This window comes from Elephantulus edwardii, unplaced genomic scaffold (assembly GCF_000299155.1).
Source record: "Elephantulus edwardii isolate Elephantulus edwardi_28Jun2011 unplaced genomic scaffold, EleEdw1.0 scaffold00568, whole genome shotgun sequence".
Taxonomy (NCBI): domain Eukaryota; kingdom Metazoa; phylum Chordata; class Mammalia; order Macroscelidea; family Macroscelididae; genus Elephantulus; species Elephantulus edwardii.
In genome coordinates this window covers 72,685-94,411 of record NW_006400318.1, presented here as the reverse complement: position 1 = coordinate 94,411, position 21,727 = coordinate 72,685, and the positions used below count along the sequence as shown (strand labels likewise).

The 21,727-nt window shown below is 37.9% G+C and overlaps 1 protein-coding gene across 2 annotated transcripts in view; it reads left to right on the top strand.

The window, feature by feature from the left end:
* The window catches only part of UBE3A (ubiquitin protein ligase E3A), an 87,607-nt gene that overhangs the window by 56,932 nt on the left and 8,948 nt on the right, over nt 1-21,727 (top strand). For both annotated transcript variants that reach the window (XM_006903335.1, XM_006903336.1), the window contains 2 exons: nt 5,046-5,201; nt 5,296-5,369. In XM_006903335.1, coding sequence (XP_006903397.1) covers nt 5,046-5,201; nt 5,296-5,369 — 230 coding nt within the window. The remainder of the gene's footprint in view (nt 1-5,045; nt 5,202-5,295; nt 5,370-21,727) is intronic.

The window sequence follows — 21,727 nt, the reverse complement described above, 5'->3', positions numbered from 1 at the left end:
GTGTAGAACTTTTATCTTTAACAGATCTTGCTAAGAAAGCACAATTTTATTTTCTAAAATCTACCTCACAGAATGAGAAAATATTCTTACATAAAGTCACAGTACCTCATCTCCTGTTGAGAACAGTTACTTTGCAGGTGTCATTAAATGTTATTAAAAAATCCTATCTGGATGCTTTTGTTACACGGAGAAAAAGGATAACGGGAAAAAACTACAAAGAGGACATTTCCCCTTAGACATACCTTTTAGTGGGAGTTGAACTTGGGAAGTTGCAAAAATAAACCAGTCATGGAACAAAAGAGCATTTGTAACTAGGTCTTTTTGTAAACATCTGCTTAGTTTGGAAGGTTTTGGTATTTTTAATGTAGCTGACTTAATATGATGACGTGTTATATCCCAAATGGCTCCTTATTAAATCTTTTTATGTATATGTCTTATGAGCTTGTTATGGACCAGACATTGTGCTAGGTAAACATAGAGAAGATAAAGAATTCTATGACTGAGAAGTAGATAGAATTTTCACTGTGGAGTATTGAGTGAATACGCTGCTGGACCCTCAGCCAGGTAAACTGAAGTGGTTACCGCCACAGTGGGTTCTTGCATGTCAGCAAGTAAGAAGATGTAAAAGGATAGAACAGGGTTCCGATCTTTTGTTTCCGAGTTCATTATGTGTCATACTAGACTCGACAGCACTTAACAACAGCTGTGCTGGAGGTAAGTATCCAGTCTTGTGCACATCGTTGGGTATTAGACCTCATCTAGAACATAGAGTTGTTGTTGTTGTTGTTGTTGTTGTTATGTACTTTCGAGCCGTTTGCGACTCATAGCAACCCTGTGTACAACAGCCCTAAACCCTGCTCTATCCTGTGCCAATCTCACTGCCTCTGAAACGGCTATCCCGATTACCCCAGTCACTGAATCAATCCACCTCATAGAGGGTCTTCCCCTTCTGCGCCGATCCTCCACCCTCCCAAGCATGATGTCCCTCTCCAAGGACCTGTACCTCTTTACAACATGTCCAGAGTATGTCAGACAAAGCCTCAGAATCCTTGCCTCCAAGGAGCAGCCTGATTTAACCCTCTCTAGGATAAATCTGCTTGTTTTCATGGCAGTCCAGGGTACATTCAGTACTCTTCTCCAGCACCACAGCTTAAAGGCATCAATTCTCCTTCTATCCTCCTTCGTCATTGTCCAACTCTCTGATGCATAACAAGTGATTGCAAAGACCATAGCCTCTATCAGACACACCTTAGTCTCCAGAGTGATACCATTGCTCTTCAGTACCCTGGAGGGGTCCCTGAAAGCAGACTTTCCCATCGGAATACGTTTTTTGATTTCCTGGCTACTGGTGCCACGAGTGTTGACCATGGAGCCAAGCTGACTAAAGTTGTTAACAATCTCAATCTCTTCACCATCCATCCTGATAATGCCAGTTGGTCCAGTGGTGAGAATCTTTGTCTCCTTAACATTGAGCTTCAATCCATACTGAAGGCTGCAGTCCTTGACCCTCTGGAGCAAGCATTTCAGGTCCTCCTCAGTTTCAGCAAGCAGGGTTGTGTCATCTGCATAACGCAGATTGTTAGTAGATCTTCCACCAATCCTCATAGAGCCCAGCCTCTCGGATAATCTGTTCTGCATACAGGTTGAAAAGGTATAGAGATAGGACACATTCCTGGCGTACGCCTTTTCCAATTTTGAACCATGCAGTGTTTCCTTGCTCTGTTCTGACAACTGCCTCTTGGTCCAAGTATAGGTTTCTCATTAGCATGATCAGGTGTTCTGGGATTCCCACTCTTCTCAGAGTCAGCCATAGTTTGTTATAATCAATGAAACACAAATAGACATTCTTCTTGTATTCCCTGCTTTCAGCTAAGATCCATCTAACATCAGCTACAATATCCCTAGTACCACGACCCCTTCTAAACCCAGCCTGGACTTCTGGCAGTTCTCTGCTGATGTGCTGTTCCAGTCATTTTTGGGTAATCTTCAGTAGAATCTTGCTTGCATGTGAAATCAATGATATTGTTCTGTAGTTTCCACACTCTGTTGGGTCACCCTTCTTCGGAATGGGAGCAAATATAGATAGATCTCTTCCAGTCAGTTGGCCAAGTGGTTGTTCTCCAGATTTCTTGGCACAACTTGGTGAGCACATCCAGGGCAGCATCTGTTAGCTGAAATATGTCAATTGGTATACCATCTATTCCTGGGGCCTTATTTTTTGGTATTTCCTTCAAAGAACATAGAGTAGAAGATGTAAACAGGTTAGTGTTGTTGCAATGGAAATAAGAAGCAAGATGTTTCACATTTTAGGATGTAGAGATAGAGGAGAGGAAGACTCTTAAACAAGGTGGGTTGAAAAGATTACAGCAATGGGCCTGAATGTGTCGGAGATTGTGAGGATAGCACAGGATAAGACAGGGTTCAGGTTGGATGTTCGTAGGATCACTATGAGTCATATTTGACTTGGTAGCACCTGACTGCAACATTATGGTCCTTATGTTTCCCTGAACAAATGATAATTATATTTAATCACCATACGTATATATCCCTTTGTGACATAAATATATTTCTCTTTTTTCCTCTCGCAGTTTTTTGTTTTGGGAGTTTTGGTTTTTTAAAATATTTTCATATAATAATTCCTTTACATTATGTTTTGTCATATACAGTATGTTTTATATAATCTTTTATTTACATTGTGTTTCATACAATTGTTGTTGTTGTTGTTATGTGCCGTCGAGTCGCTTGCAACTCATAGCGACCCTATCTATGTACAACAGCCCTAAACCCTGCTCTATCCTGTGCCAATCTCATTGCCCCTGACACATCCATCCCGATTACCCCAGTCACTGAATCAATCCACCTCGTAGAGAGTCTTCCCCTCCTGCGCCGTCCCTCCACTCTGTCCAGCATGATGTCCCTCTCCAAAGACCTGTCTCTCCTTACAACATGTCCAAAGTATGTCAGGCAAAGCCCCAGAATCCTTGCCTCCAAGGAGCAGCCTGGTTTAACTCTCTCTAGGATGAATCTATTTGCTTTCTTGGCAGTCCAATTATTCATATACATTATATTTTACATTATTTTAAATGGTTTGCTTATAACTTTTATGCATTGTGTTTCACAGTATTCTTCATTCCCATTGTATTTTATACCGTCATTCTTTTTTTATAATTTTTTATTCATTTTAATGAAAATTTACAGGGACTTTGGATTTCCATTCATTCATTGTTGCACTTTTCTTCCTGCCCACCCCTTCCCCCCAGTACACTCTTCTCTTTGAAAAGTAAAAGAAAACTTATTTCATTGTTTTACAATCCCTCCACCCAGGTCCACTCCACTATGCATCCTTCATTCTGGACTCCCATCATGACAATAATACCTAATCACATATTCCTTTTAAACAGTTTTCTCCTTCATCTGTTTCATTGCAATATACATTATTTATCCCATCTTTTTCAGTCTTCCCAAACCCCAATGTCAGTCCTGTTTTACAACATGGCACCACGCAGTATTTGTCCCTTTGTGACTGAGATATTTCACTCAGCATAATTTCCTCTAGGGTCACCCATTTTAAACAATATTGCATGAGTTCTTTGTATTTCAATGCAGCATAGTTTTCCATTGTGTGTATACCAGAGCTTCTCTATCCATTTGTTTGTTGATGGGCACCTTGTTATGGACCAGACATTGTGCTAGGTAAACATAGAGAAGATAAAGAATTCTATGACTGAGAAGTAGATAGAATTTTCACTGTGGAGTATTGAGTGAATACGCTGCTGGACCCTCAGCCAGGTAAACTGAAGTGGTTACCGCCACAGTGGGTTCTTGCATGTCAGCAAGTAAGAAGATGTAAAAGGATAGAACAGGGTTCCGATCTTTTGTTTCCGAGTTCATTATGTGTCATACTAGACTCGACAGCACTTAACAACAGCTGTGCTGGAGGTAAGTATCCAGTCTTGTGCACATCGTTGGGTATTAGACCTCATCTAGAACATAGAGTTGTTGTTGTTGTTGTTGTTGTTGTTATGTGCCGTCGAGTCGCTTGCAACTCATAGCGACCCTATCTATGTACAACAGCCCTAAACCCTGCTCTATCCTGTGCCAACCTAGCCAAAGCATTATGTTTTATAAAATCAGTCACCATTGGATTGGACCTTGCTCATCATTGCTCATTTTGCTAAGATCCTTTGCATTTGTACTTCCCCTGCCTCCACCAAACTGTGCAGTCCTGTGGTTTCACCCTTACCTATCCTTCACGCTCTGCTTGCCCCTCCCCCCTTTGTGTGCCTGTACATTCTTTACTAGTTATCCTTCTATTTTTATAATAGTAGTCTTACATAGTATTTGTCCTTATGAGACTGCGTTAGTTCACTCAGCATAGTGCTCTCCCACCTAAAATCGCTGGTTAGATGCCATAAAGTAGCCTTAGCCATATGCATGTTGTAAGACCCAAGGACCTCTTCCATCCTTATCAAGGGGAGTGCTAACCTTCTCTCCCTTCATACAACACTTAATCTAGTTCTCAAAAGTATTAATAAAGTGTATGTTTTCTGGTGGCTATGATTTGAGAGAGTAGCTTATATCTCAAGGTGCCAACTTTTTTACTGAAGTAACTTCTCAATATTTTATGATAGAAAACATGAGAGTTCCAAGTTTGCACAAAACCTGTACATTTTAAGATGTTGACTTTTATAAATAGACTGGCTTAACTAAATATAAAAGAAAGGTACATAGATGGTTTAAATGTTTCTATCTTGCACATGAACCTAAAAGTTGTACTGATATAAGATGTACAGCTTATAGTATCCTATTTAATATGCAATCAGAATTTACATAGCTTTTAAAGTTTAATATAGGCTATCATGGGGCACTGTTAATTATAAAAATTATTTTCCTTTGAGAGTAAAATTTTGAATTTTTATAAATACCTTATATTAAAAAAAACAACCTATATTTACACTGGGGAAAATAAGAAAGCTGTGCAGCCCAAAAGCTTACTCTCTTTTGTTATATATTATAAGAAATTCTTGTGCTAATGTTTTCTGCAGGAATTTATCAGTCTCTATTCTGACTACATTCTCAATAAATCAGTAGAAAAGCAATTCAAGGCCTTTCGAAGAGGTTTTCATATGGTGACCAATGAATCTCCCTTAAAGTACTTATTCAGACCTGAGGAAATTGAATTGCTTATTTGTGGAAGCCGGGTAAGAAGACAAATGGCTCAAAAAAAATTACGTGTTGATTTTATTTATAAAGTTATGGTATAAATGATACTGAAGATATTTCTTTTATTTGCAGAATCTAGATTTTCAAGCACTCGAAGAAACTACAGAATATGATGGTGGCTATACCAGAGACTCTGTTTTGATTAGGTAAGGCACTTCATTATTGATTCACTCATAAGGTGCATGTTATATATTAGATCTTTCTGTGTACTACTTTGCTGATAAGCAACCTTATAAATTCTCATTCTATAAAATTAGAAGTAAATCTATAGGGTAATCATGGTGCTTTTAAATTAGTTTTATTATTTTGGTCTTGAATGAAGTGTTTTAAGTTTTCTTCTGCATTTAGAGTATAATTTGTCTCTAACTTTCAATATTAATACTAGGTAGAAGATGATGAAAATGGAAATATTTTGTTTCTCTTTTTGTTTGAACTCTGAATTTTTGAACATAGCTTCCTTGTATTGAGCACTTTAAATAAAATGGTATACTCTTTTAATTTAACCATTAAATATAGCTAGCACAAATCCATTGCATACCTGTTGTTGTTGTTGTTACGTGCTGTCAAGTTGTTTGTGACTCATAGTGACCCTAGGAAACTAAAATTCAGATTTTCACAAAAGAGACAGAACTTCTCAGTTCTGTTTCCTTTCAAGCAAATGTTCTTTCTGTTTGTACTGGATTTTTTAATCATGGACTTCCCCTTCCCCTGCCATTGAGATTGTTAAAAGTGGATAAAGTTGCCTATTTAGCACCCTCTGCTAGTTCCAAGTAAGAAATTAGTTGAATTTATGGAGGGTCTTCACAGGTTAATATAAACTGTAGAATTCATCTCATTCTAATGTAGAAGCATTAGAATGAGTTGTAATTGGATCATTCAAGAGGTAATATTTTATGGTATATTTTGTTTACTCCTGAAGTTTCAGTGGTTATCAAAAAAACAGTTGAGATGAGTAAGATCCACTGTGACAAAAGAGGAACTATCTATCACACACTCAGTGACACATTTTTTAATATTGATTCATAATTAATTAAAATCTCTACTAGTCATCATCAGGAGACTCTGGTGGTCTCCCAGTAAGATGCTGTGCGGCAGTCCCAAACATACCTGTCTTAAATCCACCAGCTGCTCTACAGGACAAGGATGGGCAGTTCCTCCCATGCAGTTAACTGCCTCTAAAACCCTGCTGAAAGGTCAGCTAAGGTTCAATTCTGACTCATTGGTGCTCAACAACAACAACAACATATACCCTGTGGATAAGAAGATTAAATTTTGTGAGAATGACAGTTCTTCCAAAAGATATACATGTATTGAACACAATCCCAGTACTGGTACTGACACTGTTCGTGGAGATTGAAAAGGCAAGTTCTAAATGTCAAATCTGGAAAGGAAAGAAACCTCAAATAAGCAAAGCTCAGCTGAAAAAGAAAAAGTAGGAGGAGTATATGACCCTGATCTCAAAAACTACAACTCGGCAAGCCCTGGTGGCCTAGTGGCAAGAAGATGCACTGCAGTCCCAGAGATAAGTGGTTTGACTCCATCAGATGCTCTGCTGGAGAAGGAGGGACAAGCCGCTCCTGTACCAGTCAGATCTGATTTGATGGTACACACACAGAGAATAATAAAAATAAAGGTGTTTTTAAAAAAACAAAAAACAACAACAACTCAGCTATAGTAATCAAAACAGCATGGTCCTGGTACTGAGACAGACACATAGACCAGTGGAATAGAGTAGAAAATCCAGAATCAGTGCATATATCCATGGTGAACTGATCTTTCACAAAGAGATAAATCCATTAAGTTGGGAAAGGACAGGCTTTTTAATAAGTGGTGCTGGCAGAATTGGACATGCATTTGCAGAAAACTGAAACACGACCCATATCTCATACCACACAAAATCAAACTCAAGGGGTAAAAACAAAACCTGTAAAGATGAATGGTGAGAAGATAAGGAACAAATTGGAAAAACCCTAATACATTACATGAACAGACTTTCACCTTAACAAGAGTCCACAATCAGGAGAGCGTAAAGTAGATAAATAAGACCTTCTAAAAATCAAATCCTTCTGTGGATCAAAATTCAACTCCTTTTATGTATCCAGTAGGGTGAAAAAGAGGCCCACAGACTGGGAGAAAATATTTGGTAATGACATATTCTCTAGGGGACTCATCCAGAATCTATAGACTAGCACCTCAAAAATAAGGTGGCAAAAAAATCCAGTTGCATAATTGGGCAGAATATTTTGAAAAAACTCTTCTTCAAAGAGGATATTCCACCTCCAACTAGGAGAAGATAAAATAGATGAATGGGACCTTCTAAGAATCAAATCCGTATGCACATCCAAAAACTTCTCCAACAGGATAAAAAGGGAAGCCACAGACTGGGAAAAAGTATTTGGTAATGACATGTCAGATAAGGGACTTATATCTATAATGTGTAAAATACTTGAGCACCACAATAAGATAAAGGTAAATAATCCAGTTGAAAAATGGGCACAGGATATGAACAGACACTTCACTGAAGATGACATTCAGATGGCAAACAAGCTTATGAAGAAATGTTCGAAATCCCTAGCTCTAAGAGAGATGCAAATCAAAACAACTATGAGATACCATCTCACCGCAGTAAGAACAGCAGAATTTAATAGAACAGCAAGCAACAAATGCTGGTGAGGTTGTGGTGAAACTGGAAACCTTATTCACTCTTGGTGGAAGTGTAAAGTGGTGCAACCACTGTGGAAGGGCTTATGGCGCTTTCTCAAAAAGTTGCAAATAGAGATACCATTTGACCCAGCAATTTCACTACTGGGAATATACCTCAAAGAGACCATAACTGCCACCCAAGCAGATATATGCATACCCATGTTTATCGTGGCTTTGTTTGCCATAACAAGGAGTTGGAAACGGGCTAAGTGCCCATCAACAAACAAATGGATAGAGAAGCTCTGGTATACACACAATGGAATACTATGCTGCATTGAAATACAAGGAATTCACGCAGTATTGTTTAAAATGGGTGACGCTGGAGGAGATTATGCTGAGTGAAATATCTCAGTCACAAAGGGACAAATACTGTGTGGTGCCATGTTGTAAAGCAGGACTGACATTGGGGTTGGGAGAGACTGAAAAAGATGGGATAAATAATGTATACTGTATTGAAACAGATGAAGGCGAAAACTGTTTAAAAGGAATATATGATTAGGTATTATTGTCATGACAGGAGTCCAGAATGAAGGATGCATAGTGGAGTGGACCTGGGGGGTGGGATTGTAAAACAATGAAATAAGTTTTCTTTTACTTTTCAAAGAAAAGCGTGTACTGGGGGTGAGGATTGGGAGGGGGGAAAATGCAACAATGAATGAGTGGAAATCCAAAGTCTCTGTACATTTTCATTGAAATTAATAATAATAGTAAAAAAAGAGGATATTCCTTTTGGTTGACCTTTTAAAAAATGTTTCATAGCCTCTTCAAAATGTGATGATGTTTCGTTTTATCGATTTTGGTAAGTGTAACAGTATCTTTTTATAGTTTTAGTGTCTGTTTCCTGATCATGCAGGATGTTGAGGATTTTATTCATGTGTTACAGATTAATCGTAACTTTACAAAATTTTCACTATTTTGTGAGTTTTTGTCCTTTTAAACCTTTTTATGCCTCTGGAAACTCTATGAACTTTGAGAAATGATAGTTATAGAAAGACTTCCGATCTTTTGTTCATAGAGTCACTTTGAGTTTTGCTCAACCTAATGGCAATCAACAACAACATTATGATTTCAGAGGAAGTTTACAAAGCAAATTGGCTTTCTTTTAAACAATTCATACAAAGCATATTTCAGGATGTTAGTTACAAACTCCACATTATTACAGTTACCTTTCCGTATCCTATCTGTGTTTCCTGTTTCCAACACTGCATGTTTTAAAATAAAAAAAAAGGTGTGCATCAGGTCTGTATCCTTTCTCCATACGTATTCTGCCTATGCTGAGCAATTAATTTGTGAAGCTAGGCTCTAAGAAGAGGAATGTGGCATAAGGATCAGAGAAAGATGCTCATCAACAGCCTACATTATGCTGATGACACAGCCTTGCTTGCTAAAAGTGAATGGGACCTGAAACACTTCTTACAGAGGACTAAAGACTACAGCCTTCAATATGGATTCATCTCAACATCATGAATCCAGAGGTCCCTATAACATGGGGCCAGTAGGCATCATTATGATATATGGAGAAAGGATTGAAACTGTCAGTGATCTCGTCTTGTTTGAATCCAAACACCCTTGGTACGAGAGGTCAGGAGATAAGGAGACATAGAACATTAGGAAAGTCTGCTACTGTCAGAGACCTCTCCAAAGTCTTGAAGAGCAATGATGGCATAAATACTTGTCTGGTCCAAGCTAGAGTCTTTCCAGTCACCTACTGTGTATCTGAGAACTGCACAGTGAATAGGGATGACAAGAGAAAAATTGATGGATAGTAGTACCGATTAGCCTGTGTGTCCTGGAGGAAGTGCAACCAGAGTATTCTTTGGAGGCAAAGATGGCAAAGCTTTGTCTTACTACGTTAGGCATGTTGTTAGGAGAGACTAATGCTTGGGAAAGGATAACATGCTTAGAAATGTGGAAGGTCAGTGAAAGAGGAAGACCTGCGACTATATTGATTGGCACAGTAACTGCAGCTGACATAGTGACTGCAGCAATGAGCTCAAGTGTGTCAATAAGTTTGGCACAGAATGTAACAGGGTTCAGATCTGTTGTTCACAGGGTCTCTGTGAGTCATACTTGCCTCAGCAGTACCTGAAAACAATTTCTTTCCTAGTTTTTCCTGCCTACTGAACTTTTTCTATGGCATATGTCGTAGATCTGTCTGTTGATGGCTTCAATTACAGCCTTAAGGGCCGTAGTCTCCACCAGGCTGGAACAGTCCAGTAAATGTCATCTTTTTTTTTTTATTATTTTAAATTTTTTCAGAAGTTTTTTCCCACTTTTATCTAGGACCTTCTATTGTGGTCTCTTTCAGAGCATTCAGTAGTGGGGCCTGAGTACCATCAACTCTTACAGTTATGGAGGCTAAAGTTCATATAGTATAGTTGATTCCTCTGAACTAATAAATTTTTTTTTCTCACTTTTCTTTGTTCCAGACAGGGAGAGACCAATAATGGTTGTACCTTAGATGGCTCCTTATGACCTCTAAGGCCCAGTCACTAGTCACCAGAGTAGGAGGTAAAATGTTTTCTTGGTGGACCGTGTTGCACCAGTTGGCCTTGATGTCTCCCATGCTGTGATCCTGACCTTCCAAAGCCAATTAACTCATACCCTTAAGTTGTTTTCTATGACTAAGAAGTCTTCATAATTTTGTCCTGTTTGAAACATCATGATGTTAACATATGTAGAAATTCTGCCTGCCAGACTTACAGGTGTGGTTTCATTTGCCTGTGTTTAGCATTCAATTGATGGGACATTGGAGTGCAGGAGGGGAGGATAAATATATATTCTAGAATAAAGACCTTTTTCTTTTTTCTGATAAATGTATTAGAAATATTTCTTCTAGTCTTTGTCCTGCTTGTTTGTTTCTTAATGAACAGAAATTACCAACTTTGTTGAAGTTTAATGTATCTTTTTCTTTCATGGCTAATGTCTTTTAGTGTGTGTGTGTTTTTAATATAGCTGTATATATACCACAGCCAAACTTTCTAAAGTGTTTTCTTCTGAACGTGTTACAGTTTTATCTCTTATGTTTAAGCCTGTTTACTATCTTTTATTTTTTTGTAATGGGGTAATAGATCTTATTTTCTTTAAATATGTTTATGCAGTTATTCCTTCTGCCAGTGCAACTTCATAAAAAATGAGTTTATGTATGAATTTTATTTTTCAATCCTCTGTTGTTGATCTGGTTTATGTCATAACCACACTGTTGATTCTTTTTGCTTTATAGCAAAAGTCTTCATATCAGGTACTGTGAGTTATCTAGCCCTGCCCTTCTGCCAAATTACTTTGGCTTTTGTTGACCAGTATACTTTACCTAATTAATGGAATAAGTTTGTTTAGTTTTGTTAAGAGAAGGGAGCTCCAGTGGCCTCTTCTCTGATGGTAAGAGGCTACACAGCAATCCTGAAAGTAACAGTTCAAATCCAGCAGCGAGTTCTTCAGTGCATTAACTGCCTCTGAAAACCCCCAGGAGTGTCACCTAGGGGTCAGTTTCCACTTGATGGCACCCCACCACAACAATGTTCAGAGAAAGGGAGCTCTTGTGGCCTAGTGGTAAGCAGCTGAACTTCAATTCCAAGGGCATGTGGTTCAAATCCATCAGCTGCTCCATAGCAGAAGGATGGGCAATTACCTCTCATGTGATTTACTGCCACTGTAAACCTGCTGGAGGGTCATATTGAATCAGTTCTAATTTGACAGCACACAACAGCAACAACATTAAGGGGAAAAGTCATGCTGGGGTTTTGATTCTGGTTGTTTTGAATCTCTAGGTCCATTTGGAGAAAACGTCTATTTTAATGATATTTTTTTAATCCTTTAACATGTATCTCGCTTAAGTTTTTCTCATCGTTTTGTAACTTTTACAAAACAGTTGAAATTGTGAGTATTTTTGTTAGTGATTTTTCATGTTTCGTATTTAGATGCTATTATAAATTTTAAATTTTTTTCAATTGTTTCTTGCTAAAATATGGAAATATAATAAAGATTTCTTTAGTTCATTTGTCCTGGTAATTTTTATATTTGTTGTTTTGATTATTTAGAATTTCCTATGTTTTCTTTTCCAGTATTTTCTTTAAATACAGACAGACTCAAAAGTTTTTCTTTTTTAATCTATATCCATTTTTTAAAAAAACATTTTAGACCGATAACGTATGGTACTGTAGTTGCTTAATTGCACCAGCTACAGCACTGTTTATTGTTTTATTGCACTAGCTAGAATTTCTTATGTAAACCTTTTTTCATTCTGATTGTAATCTTACTGATAAAATGTACAGTGTTCCACCATTAATTATTATGTTATCAGTAGATGTCCTTCATTAGAAAACTGCCTTCAGTATTTAATTTTATAACAGTTTTTCTCATGAATATGAAATCTTTCTCAAGGGATTTTTCTGCATTTATAGATCTATATGATCTCCCATTATTTTGCTACTCTGATTATCTGATAAATTGTCCATTATTATGTCAGCTCTACCTAGATAAGTCCAACTTGGTTTTTATTTTTTTTAAATAAATACTTTGTTTAATTTTTCTTTTCTTGTGGTGTCCTTGTTTTTATTAAGAAATTGGTATGTCTCTCTGTTCATGAAGAATCTCGCTGTTGTTGTTAGGTGTTGAGTCAAGTATGACTCATAGTAACAATGTGAATAGCAGATCAGAATCCTGGCGTATCCTTTGCCAAGCTCATCGTCTCTAACATCATGCACTTTGCTACCATCACCATGTTAGTCCATCTGGTTCAGGATCTTCCTCTCTTTTGCCAGCCCTTTCCTTTCCAAGCATGATGTCCCTTTCCAAAGAATAGCCTCTCCTAACAACGTGAAGAATGCTGATACGTAATTTCTTTATCTTGTCATACCAGGTCAAGTTTTTCTATCTTTATGTAATTATTCGGGAAGAATTGCTCTCCTTATTTCAGAAAGATTTCTGTAAAACTGATGATTTTTTTCCCCCATAAATACTCAACTCACCAGTAAGAACATTTGGACCTTCAGCTTTGTTAGATTTTCTTTTAAAAATTTTTCTTTTTAAACTAAGATTTATTTATAAAAGGTGGGGTTTTGTTTTTTTGTTTTTGGGTTTTTTTTAAGTGTTAACGTGTTGTCTGTATCCTTTATTTGCTTGCCAACAGTGGAAACATCTTACATAAAAATAAAAACTCATTAACTGTCATATCAGAATTGAACTCAGCAGATTTTCAGGGGCTGTAAGTGAATAAATTGCAAGAGAGGATATTTGTCTGTCTTTTCTCCTGCAGAACTGGTGGATTCAAACCACGTGCTTTTGGGCTGGTAGTGCACCTTGTTATCACTGGGCCAGTAAAGCTTGAATTTTGTTAAGAATTTTTGTGTCCATCATTACATAGAAAACTATAGTCCTTCCTTATGTGTCTATTATGAATCACACTTGATTATGGTGAATTATTTTTTTTTATAATGCTGTTGGATTCTATTGGCTAGGATTTTGGTATTACATTTTGCATGTGGGGAACTTTTTGCATGTTCATGAGGCATATTGATCTATAGATCTCATTTTGGTGATTTTACCTGGCTTTGGAATCCATATTATCACTTGCTTTCACAGCATGGGTCTGGAAGTGTTCTTTCATTTTCTAATTTCTGAAAAAATTTAAGTAGGATTGGTGACATTTCTTCTTTGAATGTTTGCTAAAATTTGCCTGTGAAGCTGTCTGGGCTGGCTGCTCTTTTTGTTCAGAGTTTTTAAATAACCTGTTGTTGTTATGTTATGTGCCGTTGAGTCGCGACTCATAGCGACCCTGTGTACAACAGCCATAAACTCCGCTCTGTCCTGTGCCAATCACACTGTCTCTGACACTCCCCTCCCAATTATCCCAGTCACTGAAACAATCCACCTCATAGAGGGCCTTCCTCTCCTGTGCTGTCCCTCCACCCTCCCAAGCATGATGGCCCTCTCCAAGGACCAGTCTCTCCTCACAACATGTCCAGAGTATGTTAGGAGAGCCTCAGAATCCTTGCCTCGAAGGAGCCACCCGGTTTAACCCTTTCCAGGACAGATCTGTTTGTTTTCCTAGCAGTCCATGGTATTCTCAGTACTCTTCTCCAGCACCACAGCTCAAAGGCATCAATTCTCCTTCTATCCTCCTTGGTCATTGTCCAACTCTCTGATGCATAACAAGTGATTGCGAAGACCATAGCCTGTATCAGACGCACCTTAGTGTCCAGAGAAACACCATTGCTCTTCACTACTTTGGAGAGGTCCCTAACAGCAGACTTTCCCATGGCAATGCGCCTTTTAATTTCGTGGCTGTTGGTGCTAAGAGTGTTGACTGCGGAGCCAAGCAAACTAAAGCTGTGTACAATCTCAATCTCTTCACCATTCATCCTGATGCTGCCGATTGGTCCAGTGGTGAGAATCTTTGTCTTCTTGACATTGAGCCTCAATCCATATTGTAGGCTGCCGTCCTTGACACTCTGCAGCAGGCGCTTCAGGTCCTCTTCAGTTTCAGCAAGCAGGGTTGTGTCATCCGCATATCGCAGGTTGTTGATAAATTATACACCAATCTTGACCCCACATTTCTCCTCATAGAGCCCAGCCTCCCTGATAATCTTTTCTGCATATAGGTTGAAAAGGTATGGAGATAGGATGCATCTCTGGCGTACGCCCTTCCCAATTTTGAACCATGCAGTGTTCCCTTGCCCTGTTCTGATGACTGCCTCCTGGTCCAAGTATAATTTTCGCATTAGAACGATCAAGTGTTCTGGGATTCCCATTCTTCTCAGAGTCAGCCACAGTTTGTTATGATCTACACAGTCAAATACCTTTGCATAGTCAATGAAACACAGATAGACATTCCTCTGGTATTCCCTGCTTTCAGCCAAGATCCATCTAACATCAGCTACAATATCTCTAGTACCACGACCCTTTCTATACCCAGCCTGGACTTCTGGTAGTTCTCTGTTGATGTGCTGTTCCAGTCATTTTTGGATAATCTTCAGTAAAATCTTGCTTGCATGTGAAATCAGTGAGATTGTTCTGTAGTTTCCACCTACTGTTGGGTCACCTTTCTTTGGGATAGGAACAAATATCGATCTCTTCCAGTCAGTTGGCCAAGTGGTCGTTCTCCAGATTTCTTGGCACAACTTGGCGAGCATGTCCAGGGCAGCATCTGTTAACTGAAATATGTCAGTTGGTATACCATCTATTCCTGGAGCCTTATTTTTTGCCATGTCCTTCAAAGCAGCCTGAACTACTTCTTTCATCACCATAGGCTCTTGCTCATATGTTGTTTCATGAAATTCTTCTGTGTCTTCCAATTCCTTTCTATACAGTGACTCAGTATACTCCTTCCATCTTCTTTTAATACTTCCTGGACCATTTAACATTCTGCCGAAAGCATCCTTGAGTATAGCAACTCGAGGTTTGAATTTGTTCTTCAGTTCCTTGAGCTTAAGATATGCTGAGTGAGTTCGGCCCTTTTGATTTTCTGACTCCAACTCCTTGCACATTTCATTGTAATATTTTGCTTTGTCATCCTGTGCTGCCTTTTGAAATCTTCTATTCAACTCTTTAGTATCTTGAATTCTTCCCTGTGCTTTGGCTTCTCTACACTCCAGTGCAATTTTCAGAGTCTCTTCTGACATCCATTTTGGTCTTTTCTTCCTCTTCTGTCTTTGCAATGACCGTTTGCACTCTTCCTGGATGATATCCTTGATATCCTCCCACAACTCATCTGGCCTTCGCTCATTAGTGTTCAAAGACTCAAACCTGGTCCTGAGATGGTTCTGAAATTCAGGTGGGATAGACTCACGGTCGTATTTTGGTTGCCTTGGATTTGGTTTAATTTTCCTCAGCTTCAGCTTGAATTTGCATATGAGTAGTTGGTGGTCTGTTTCACAGTCAGCTCCTGGCCTAGTTTTCACAGCTGATATTGAGCTTCTCCAGCGGTTCTTTCCACAGATGTAATCGATCTGATTCCTGTGCATACCATCAGGTGAAATCCAGGTATATAACCTGTGTTTATGTCTCTTAAAAAATGTATTTGCTATGAATAAATCATTGATTGTGCAAAATTTGATCATTCTCTCTCCAGCTCCATTTCTGTCACCAAGTCCATGTTTTCCAACTAGTGGATCTTCTTTGTTCCCGACTTTTGCATTCTAGTCACCCATTATTATCAATGCATCTTGATTGCATGTTCGATCAATCTCCGATTGTAAAAATTGGTAAAAATCTTCTATCTCCTCTTCCTTGGCTCTGGTTGTTGGTGCATATATTTGAATGATAGTGGTATTCACTGGACTTCCTTGTATGCTCTAGTGGCCTAGTGGCAAGAAGCTGCATTACAATCCTGAAGGTACACAGTTTGAATCCCACCACCTGCTCTGAGGAAGAAGTATGAGCAATCTTCTCCTGTACAATTATATGTCTCTGAAAACTCACAAAAAGGCCTGCTCTGAGGAAGAAATATGGGCAGTCTTTTCCTGTACAATTATATGTCTCTGAAAACTCACAAAAAGGCCTGCTCTGAGGAAGAAATATGGGCAGTCTTTTCCTGTACAATTATATGTCTCTGAAAACCCACAGAAAGGTCAGCTATAGGTTGGTTCTGACTCTGCGGTACACAACAACAATTAGATGTCAAAACTTAAATAACCTACTAATTTTTATTTTACCAGTTCATGTATTTCATTTCAGTCTGTGTTAAGTTTGGGTAGGTTATGAGTTTCTAGGAATTTGTTGAGATATAACTTTCCATGTTTTAGTCCTATCTACATCATATTTTCATATCTTATTCAGTTAATCATGTCTTTGTTAGGTTTGCCAGTGCTGTCTAAATTTTTTTGACACTTTTGAAGAACCAGCTCCTGGTCTTCAGTTGATAGTTCGATTGTCTTTCTAATTTCTATTCCGTTTTTTTTTGTCCTTATCTTTGAGACTTGCTTTGTGATCTGTCATATGATCTGTTCTGTAGAATGTTCCATGTGTACAAGAGAAAAATGTATACTGAACTTTTGTTGGGCCCAATACTCTGTTTCTGTCTATGAGGTCAAGTTGGTTAATTGTGTAGTTTTTTCACTTCTTTATTGACCTCTTTGTCATTGTCCTGTTTTCATTTGGAGTAGTATATTAAAGTCTCCTTCTATTTTGGTGTTTTCTATCTCTTTCTTCAAGTCTTTTAACATTTGTTTTGTGTATTTTGCAGCTCTATCATTTGGTGCACAGGTATCAAGTAATAAGTTCATGTCCTCTTGCTCTGTTGACCTTATAAACACTATGTAGTGTCCCTTCTTGCCTCTTCTAGTCTTTATCCTGAAGTGTGTTTCATCTGAGATTAATAATGCCACTCCTGCTAGTATTGTTGTTGACATTTGCTAGGTGTATTTTTTTCCTCTACCCTCTTATTTTTCGTTTATCCTGACTTTTAAGTGTGTCTCATGTTGTTAGCATTTTGAGAGGTTCTGGTTTTATATCCAATATGCAACTATTTTTCTCTTAGTAGGTCCATGTAAGTCATGCACTTTATGTGGTTAGGGTAGATTTCATTGCTGTCATTTTTTGAGAGTTGGTTTTTTATGCGGTGTTGGTTATTTTTATCTATCCACTTTCCTTTTTTTATCTTTGTGAAGAATTTCTTTAATAATTCTTGCTAAGTTGATCTTGTTTTCACAAATTTCTTTTGTTCTTGATTTTTTTTGGGGGGGAAATGTTTCCATTTCTCCTTCATATTTGAGGGAGAATTTTGCTGGGAACAAGAATCTCAGTTAACAGTTTTCTTTCAACATTTTGAGTATACTATCCCATTATCTTCTTGCTCACACACATTCTTCTGAGAAATTGACACTTAACCTTATTGCTTCTCCTTTGGAAGTAATTCTTCATTTCTCTTGAGCTGCTTTTTGATGCATATTTTTCTCTCTCTTTTTTTTTTATGTTACCTATAACGTTTTCTTCTAATAATTCTTCCACTATTTTCTCAGTTGTTTTTGTTTTGGGGTGGGTTGTTTATTGGGTTTGTTTTTTTTTTATTATTCTTTGCTGTTTCCTTTTATGGGCTTCCAGTTGCTCATTTCTTTTAATTGTAACCCCACATAATTTTTATGCTTTTTCCATTTTCCTCCCCCCGCCCCGAGGATTCTACTAATTTACAGATTCTCTTCGGCATCTCCTTACTTCTCCTCTTCTGTTGGAACATGTAGACAGCTCCTGAGATGTTGATCCTACTATTATTGTTTGCAGTTTCTTGTTTTTCTACTATTTCTTTGATTCTGTGTGGTGTCTTCTTTTTTTTAAATTCTTTTAGAGTGTTGCTTGTGTACCCCTTCAGTTCTTCATATTTTTCTTCTACTTTGTGAAAACAATTGATCCACATTGTCCTTCTGAATTCCCTGTGAGAGAATTCCATCAGCCTTTTCTCTTGTTTTGGAATGCATCAGAGGCTTCAAAGAGAAATATGAATAATTTCCACTCAGAACTTTGGAAATCTGATGTAAGGTTGCCATGGATAAGAACAGTTTTTTTTGTCATTTATCATATTTCATAAATAAACTCATGAGGAGAGGATAGCCTATTGTGTGAATACGTTTCTGTTATTTCTATTCTTCTAGCATTTTGAGATTCCTTTTTAAGTCAATCACTTTCTTCAGCCAAACTTCAAATGTAGGTTTGCAAACCTAAAGTTCTTTCTGTAATCTTTTTTTCTGAGTATAGCTTTATTTCCTCTTTATATCTAGACAGTAGTTTTACTGGATGTAAAATTCATAGTAAGTGTTTCTATTCTTTTAAGTATTTGAAAAATACTGTACTGCTTCATTTAATTGCTGCCACTCGTAAGTGATGCTTTTCTATAGTTAATGTCATTTTTTCTAGTTCTTTCAAGATTTTCAACTCTCTCATTAGTTTTTAGAAATTTAACTATAATGTGCCTTGCCATGAATTTATTTTATGTTTTTTGATATTTTCTCAGCCTGGATCTGAAGTCTTGTATTTTTTTTACCAAACATTAAATGCTTCAGGCCATTATTTCCTCAAATACTCTTTCAGCCCCCCTGTCTCTCTCTTTTGTGTCTTTCTGGACTCTAATGATGTGACTTTTAAAGTTTCTTATTACCATTTCAAATATCCTTGACAATCTTCATTCTTCTTTAGTCAGTTTTTTGTCTCTTCAGATTTCCAACCTCTGTCTTCACCACTTGGACTCCCAAATTAAAAGATTTGCACTTTGCATCCACCAGCTACTCTGCAGGAGAAAGGCAGTCTCCTCGCAAAGATTTAATGCTTCAGAACCCACAGGAAGATTGCTGTGAATCAGAACCAACTCCACAGCAGTGAGTGTGGCTTGGGTTTTAGAATACTATAATTCTCATTTTGATATTTTTTTTAATTATTTTAACTTTTTCCTTGCTAAGATTTTTCTATTGCTACATTTGTTTCAAGAGAATGTTTCTCTTGTGGAATTTTTTTAAAATTACAGCATTAAACCCCTTATCACATAATTCCAGCATTTGATTTGTGGTATCATTTACTTATGTGCACGTTTAAATTCAGACTGAAGAAGATTAAAACAAACCCACAAGAACTAACATACAACCTTGAGTCTATCTCACCTGAATTTAAAAAATCATCTAAAGAATACGTTTGAGGCCATTGGTCATAATTGATCTAAGATTAGAAGAGGAGCTGTGGAATAAAATCAAGAATATTGTCCATGAAGAAAGCAAAATGTCATTACAAAGATAGAGGAGAAAGGAAAAAACCAAAATGGATGGCAGAAGAAACTATGAAAATTTTATTAGAGTATCATGAAGCCACAAATAAAAGAGATACTGAATTAAATAGAATTAAATAGAAGATTTCAAAGAGCAGCTTGAGAAGACAAAGCTAATTATTAGAACAAAATGTACAAAGAGCTGGAGTCAGATAATAAAAAGGGAAGAATCTGCTCAGAATTACTCAAGAAGTAAGAACTGAAAAACTAATTAAAGCCTTGTGTTGCAGTACTGAGAGATACCTTGGGCAAAATCTTGAGTGACCCAGGAAGCATCAAAAGAAAATGGGAGGAATACACAGAATCACTGTACTCAAAACAGTTGATCAACACTGAAACAGGAAGTACAATATTACCAAGAGCCAATGATACTGAAGGAAGAAGTTCAAGTTGCACTGAAGGCATTGGCAAAAAATATAAAGTTAGAGGAATACCTAGGATACCAATTGGCATGTTTCACCTAACAGATCCAGCTCTGGACATGGTCACCAGTATATGCTAGGAAATTTGGAGGACAGCTACCTTGCTGACTACCTGGAAGAGATCCATATTTGTTTCCATTCCCAAAAGAATATGGACATTAACAAACGATATTCTTAATATCACATGCAAACAAACTACTGCTGAAAATAATTTCAAAACTATTGGAACAGTACATTGACTGGGGGACTGCCAGAGGTTCAAACTGAGTTTACACGAGGCCTTGGTACCGAGGATGTCATTGCTGATGTCAAATGGATCCTGGCTAAAAGCAGAGGATACCAGAAGAATTTCTACCTGTCCTTTATTGACTTATGAAAAGGCATTTGATTATGTGCATCACAATAAACTATAGCTAACATTGAGAAGAATGAGAACACCAGAACACTTAATTGTGGTCCTACAAAATCTATACCTAGAACAAGAACCTGTAACAAGAAAACACTGTGTCGTTTAAAGTCAGAAAAGGTGTGTGTAAGAGTTATATCCTTTCTCCATATTCAGTCTGTAAGCTGAGCAAATAATTCATAAAATTGGATTCCGTGAAGAAGAGTGTGACATCAGGATTGGAGGGAAAGTCATCAACAACCTCTGTTATGCAGATGGCACAACCTTGCTTACTGAAAGTGAGGAAGACCTGAAACACTACAGAAGATCAAAGAGTACAGCCTTCAATGTGGATTACATCTCCACATCAAGAAAGCAAGGATTTGCCTCTGCACCAATAGGTGACACCATGAAGATAGAAAAAGGATTGAAACTGTCAATTATTTCACTTTACTTGGGTCCAGTACCTGGCTGACTACCTAGAAAAGATCCATATTTGCTCCCATTCCCAATAGAATGTGGAAATTTTCAAGCAGTATCCTTTTTCACATGCAAACAAAATACTGCTGAAAATATTTTTTTATTATTATTATTATTACTTTATTATTTTGTGTGTGTGTGCGTACCATCAAATCAGATCTGACTGGTACAGGAGGAGATTGTCCCTCCTTTTCCCGGCAGAGCGTCTGGTGGATTTGAACCGTGCGCCTCTGGGATTGCAGTGCAGTTTCTTGCCACTAGGCCACCAGAGCTCCCCTTGAAAATAATTTAAGAGAACTGCCAGAAGTCCAGGCTGGGTTTAGAAGGGGTCGTGGTACTAAGGATATTGTAGCTGACGTTAGATGGATCTTAGCTGAAAGCAGAGAGTACCAGAAGAATGTCTGTGTTTCATTGATTATGCAAAGGCATTTGACTGCGTGGATCATAACAAACTGTGGCTGACTCTGAGAAGAATGGGAATCCCAGAACGTTTAATCATGCTAATGCGAAACCTATACTTGGACCAAGAGGCAGTCGTCAGAACAGAGCAGGGCAACACTGAATGGTTCCAAATTGGGAAGGGTGTGTGCCAGGGATGCATCCTATCTCCATACCTTTTCAACCTGTATGCAGAGCAGATTATCTGAGAGGCTGGGCTCTATGAGGAGACGCGTGGCATTAGGATTGGTGGAAGATCTATCAACAATCTGCGTTATGCAGATGACACAACCTTGCTTGCTGAAACTGAGGAGGACCTCATGCACTTACTGC